Source organism: Oncorhynchus keta, unplaced genomic scaffold, assembly GCF_023373465.1.
Source record: "Oncorhynchus keta strain PuntledgeMale-10-30-2019 unplaced genomic scaffold, Oket_V2 Un_contig_8339_pilon_pilon, whole genome shotgun sequence".
Classification (NCBI taxonomy): Eukaryota; Metazoa; Chordata; class Actinopteri; order Salmoniformes; family Salmonidae; genus Oncorhynchus; species Oncorhynchus keta.
The window spans coordinates 8,237-13,700 of NW_026289991.1; the positions used below are offsets into that span (position 1 = coordinate 8,237).

Sequence of the window (5,464 nt, forward strand, 5' to 3'; positions counted from 1 at the left end):
CCTCTGATTGAGAATCATACGAGGGCGAACACAGAAAACCAACCTAGAAACACAAAACATAGAATGCCCACCCAACTCATGTCCTGACCAAATAAAAAAAACAACTAACACAAGAACTAGGGTCAGAACTTGACAGGCCAACAGGTTTGTGTCAAGAACTGCAACGCTGCTGGGTGTTTCATGCTCAACAGTTTAACATTTTCCTGTGCCTATCAAGAATGGTCCACCACCCAAAGGACATCCAACCAATTTGACACAACTGTGGGAAGCATTGGAGTCAACATGGGTCAGCATCACTGTGGAATTCTTTTTACACCTTATAGAGTCCATGTCCAGACAAGTTGAGGCTGTTCTGAGGGCAAAGGGGTGCATCTCAATATTAGGAAAGTTTTCCTAATGTTTGCTATACTCAGTGTATAGACGGCTCTGTAAAAAAGTTGACATGTTTGTATTTTATTTCAGTTATAATTATGTTCACATAACACATTTTTACAAGCAATTTGACACACAAACACATTTGATACAAAAGTTATAATACAAAACATAGGTTACATTCATCACTTAAACGCACAGAAATCTCAATCCACACAGCCCAGACAGGTGCACAAACTTTAGACTTTCAACGGGAGGCTACATGACTCAATCGTCAACTTATAACAATTGGATAACATTATTATTATGTACTCTGAAGCAAATGTTGTGTTCACTGGTAGTTCAATAGTTTTGGTAGATATCATCCATGTTTGAACACATAGCCTGTGGGGAGAAAATAAGAACGTGTTAACCTATCTTTTTACATGCTTGAGAAACCAACAATACACTTGGTCTGAGGGCTTCGGGGGTGTGAAAGTACGTAATTGAGGTTTAGTGGTAATCACTCTCCTGTCATAACAGTGTCTGAAATATAAAAGTGTGGGTAAAAAGTATGTGGTATTTACATTTTTATCAAAAGCTGCACCAGACCAATTATGCTTGCAGTGAGGTTACATAAAGGTTACCTTTGTGTTATCTTGTAACTTGATCTTTGGATAATTCTCGTAGTTCTTTGCAGGGTTTTGACTAGGCTTATTTGGAACAAAGTCATTTTCGTAGACTGATGATTGGCCCTCGGTCCTTGCTTTCTCCTTGGGTATGGCCATGGGCATAGCCTTAGGCTTGGTCCTCTTAGTATTTTGCTGTGGCCTGAGGAGGAGAGGAGAATGTGGAACCTGATTATATTTCAGTACCATTTTTACTTACAAAAAAAATCTCCAACCACCCTTCACAGAAGCGAATGAATTTCAATGCAATTTCATATGGATGTGATGATTGGTCAAAAGGTAAGATAATCAACTCTTTCATGATTTTTTTCTTACTTTTGGGGATTGCTGTACCTTAGGGACTCTGACATGTCAGGTTGCCTTAAAGACAAAAACATCTCAATGTCAATGAGCTTGAACATTATTATTTGTTGTATGTAAAATACAGATACAAAAATGAGAGTACCTTAGAGGGATATCCAAAGTGGGGAGATTAGAGCTGGCCTTTGGTCTACAGATAATGTAGAAGGGAGACATCATTCAAAATGACACACCTAATATGGTTTAATATGTGACATCATCATCATCAAGAACCATACAAACCTCTCTCTGCAACGTATTCTGCGTACAAACATTACAGCTACCCATAGAAAGACACTTACAACTGCCAGAGCAGTCAGCATCCATGGCAGAACTGTGTTCAAAGAAAGACAGACAGAGAGAGACAGTGAGAGCAAGAGAGAGAGAGAGAGAGAGAGAGAGAGTGGGGACACATGGGGGGGCAGAGGAGTAAGAATGAAAGTCACTGTGTGCTGATTATAATGATATCAGAAGATAAACAACAGAAATGCTGTACTGAATGCTTACTTACACTGTCCAGCTGTGAATTTTGTGTCAAGGGGCAGCTGCTGGATGTCAGTGGCCAGTGAGTTACTGGCTACACAGGAGACATTTGGTCGACTTTCCACAGGCCCAGTGAGTTCTGCTGACACCATATTTTCTCTGTATATGGTGATGGAAGTGAAGGAGGATGGGAGAGTGCTGCTTCCGTTGATCGTCCAGTGCAGAGTGGCATTAGGTCGGGCTTCTGCTCTACACACACAGTGCAGAATCCCACCCTTCAAGGAGCAAGTGGAGTCAGAGAGGATTGCTGGGGGGACTGGAGTGACAGAATGACACAAAGGGTTTTAAAATGTTTTTTTTGACACTTCCTTCCTGTTGTGAGTGAGAAACAATGACACACATAATGTGTCGCTAGAATTAGCATCTCATAGTACAAATATAATGTTAGTTCCATTGGAAACTGTGCAACCACACATAGACACATACAATGAGATACTTACAGTTGACATCCAGAAACAGCCAGGCTGACTGATTTGATCCAATATTATTTTGGGCAATGCAGGAGAATGAGGTGTCTCTGCTAATGTTGGGATAGGACATTTTGCCCTGAGTTGAATTCATTTGGATGCTTTGGCCTCCCTGTCGTCTGATCCACACATACCTGCCTGGCTGGGGGTTGCTGTCAGCAACACACTCCAGGTTGACACTATGACCTTCACTGACAGGCTGTTCGTCCACCATCACCTTCACACCTACAGGGGCATCTGTTAATAAAGTAGACAAACATGTATTGTGACTTTGTAGTCGTTTGTTCTGTAAAATTGTAGATTTGTTTAAGTGATGGCCTGTGAACGGAATAATTACACAACTGAGATCAAACAAGAAAGACCAAAAACGTACATGAGATGTTAAGAATGACTGGTTGACTCTCAGTTTGTACTGTAGCGAATTGAGCTGTGCATTTCATCTCTTTTTTGTGCAGTTGGCACGTTCCTCTTCCTTGTATTGTCTCAGTAGACACCCACAGCCCTCCCTTTTCCTCCATGGAAGTCACTGCTGTAGAATTTACAGGCAAACGGCTCCAGCGAAGGGATGGAGGAGAGGATGGGCAGGAATGCCAGACAGTACAGTTGGCCTGGAATAAGGCTCCATCCACCAATGCATTCTTCATGGATAAGGCAGGAGCTTTTCTATCTGCAAGTTCAAATAAATGATTATTAGCTGGAACCAAAGGCAAACAAGGCATTACCAGTTCCAGTTCCTGTGACTAATGGTTTAACGCCCTGTCTGCAATTCTCATTCAGTTTTAACATAGTGCTCCAACTACTTATCACTATCACTCCTAAATACAGATGTCAAAGTAATGAAGTACTGTTCATCTGATCACAATCTGTTGTATTTTTTCAGTTGTTTAACGACAACAAATATTCAATCTAATACTCCTCTCCATGAGTGCGCTTACTTTCAATTGTAATCCTTGCGATCTGACGATGGAAATTTTGTGTAGCTGACTCATCAGGGTTGATCCACACGTAGAGCTGGAGGTTATTGTCTGTCCATGTCACACTCTCAACCCTCAGTGTACAGTCACCCTCTGATGCATTGCCTGGCACTGATGTACGCCCTCTAAAGCTGCTCTCCACACTGGTCGGTTCCTTGCCATCATAAACCTTGGGATAGAGAATGCTATGATACCGGTACCAGATGACCCTGTGGTGGGGGGCGGTGTGACAGGACACTTCTACACAACTACCATCTACTGCCTTCACAGTATTGGGCACCTTCACTATCCAACAGTGACCAAGCGAGACAAGTGTGCACCCTGAGGAAGAAGACCTAACAAGTCAGTTTACATTGTATGAGTTCTCTTTCATTACTTTTCCAGCTGTATCAAGTGGAGTTTAAATAACCTTCCCCAATTTGAGGAACAGAAGAGTTGGTTGATCCACAGAAGTACAGTGCATTTGGAAAGAATTCAGAGCCCTTCACTTTTTCCACATTTTGTTACATTACAGCCTTATTCTAAATTAGATTCAATAGTTTTTCTCCTCATCAATCTAAGCACAATACCCCATAATGACAAAGCACATGTTGGTTTTATTCATCTTTGCACATTTTGTCGTTGTCGTTGTCTTTCTTCATACATTCACAACAATCACTTTCATACTTTCATACTTTTCATACTTTGACAACAATCAGAGTGACGGGACGCCAAATCATTGGGTTCCATTATAAAAGCTTCATCAGTTTCTGAAGCACCAGCTGCTCCAAAGCAAAATAAGTAGCATTTACTGTAAACATGCAGTATTTAACATGTGGTGACATTTAATGGCTTAAAGCTAGAAAATTAAAGTCAGATAATGCACATGTTGATGCAGAAATAAAATGTCACCATGCAAACAAATGTAATTTAATAAGATGTGTATAATGTACCTGTGATGAAGCTGAGGATGTCCATTACAGTCGGCGGTGTCTATAGTCTATTAAGGTCCCGATGTCATGTGATGGATAGGATGCTGAAGTTTGTAGCTATTAAACAAACAATCAATCACCCAATCAATTAATAAAGGAAAACTATATTTTGGTTCAAGATATGTAACTTTCAAAATACAGAAATACAGATTGCTGACAAGTAAAATATTTGGGGTATTTTCCTTTACCTTGTCACGAGTCCGACCGAAGGTGGCTCCCCTTCCCGTTCGGGTGGCGCTCGGTGGTCGTCTTCACCGGCCTACTAGCTGCCACTGATTTCTTTCCTCCCCCTCCTTATGTGTTTATTGGTATCACCTGTTTTAGTTTGTTGTAATTAGTTGGGCTTTATTAGTCAGCCGGCCTGCCCGTTTCTTTGAGCGGGATTGATTATTGTAAACCTGGTGTTTGTTATTGTCGAACGTGTTGGTGTATGTTCGTGTATAGTGCGGGACTGTTTCGTTCCCCGTGTCTGGGGCATTTTGTTTTGTGCACCCAGTGTTTAGTGGGGTGGCCGTGGTTCACCGTGTGTGCATTAAAAGAGCACTATATTGAACTCTCTGTTTTCCTGCGCCTGACATCCCACTCACGACACCCAGTACCTTACATACGTCAATTATGTACTTTTATTTCATTTCTATTTTAATATTGATTGAATCGCAACATAAATACATTCAGAATATTTCGTGTTTTTGTATATTTTCTAATGAAAACATCTCACTATACTGCAGCCCTAGCACTTGACTACATAGAACAGGGCTCTTCAACCTTTACTTGCCGAGGGACCCCCTCCCAGGCAAACCAGTGACTCATACATTGGGGGTCACGTTTTGTCAAATCACCAGGCGATTGACAATGGCAAGGAGAAGCTTTTTCAAATCCTATGTCAGATACTCCAGTGAGTGTAATTGACTCCAATTGGTGTAATTTGCTCAGTATTGGAGTTCATAAATAAAGTTGACATTATTAGAAACAAGATATTCTCCTCTTTTCTACTGTAGGTATGTAATTCAAATTTAGTTTATTCTGTTATTGCTTGCGACATTCATAAAAACATTGAAGTAAACGAAATAAAAATTCCACCAAAAAATATACAGTATATTCGTTACCTGCAGGCTACAAAACAACATTAT

The 5,464-nt window shown here is 40.8% G+C and overlaps 1 protein-coding gene across 1 annotated transcript; it reads right to left on the reverse strand.

The window, feature by feature from the left end:
• Window positions 1-409: 409 nt before the first annotated feature.
• On the reverse strand, window positions 410-5,100 carry LOC118364322 (sialoadhesin-like). Its single transcript, XM_035745777.2, has 11 exons — window positions 4,523-5,100; window positions 4,296-4,391; window positions 3,325-3,684; window positions 2,763-3,056; window positions 2,363-2,626; window positions 1,891-2,178; window positions 1,623-1,713; window positions 1,486-1,530; window positions 1,356-1,400; window positions 999-1,182; window positions 410-756 (listed from the first exon to the last, which is right to left on the reverse strand). Exons 2-11 carry the CDS (start codon window positions 4,318-4,320, stop codon window positions 715-717), a joined length of 1,638 nt encoding a protein of 545 aa, XP_035601670.1. The 5' UTR covers window positions 4,321-4,391; window positions 4,523-5,100; the 3' UTR covers window positions 410-714.
• Window positions 5,101-5,464: the final 364 nt, after the last annotated feature.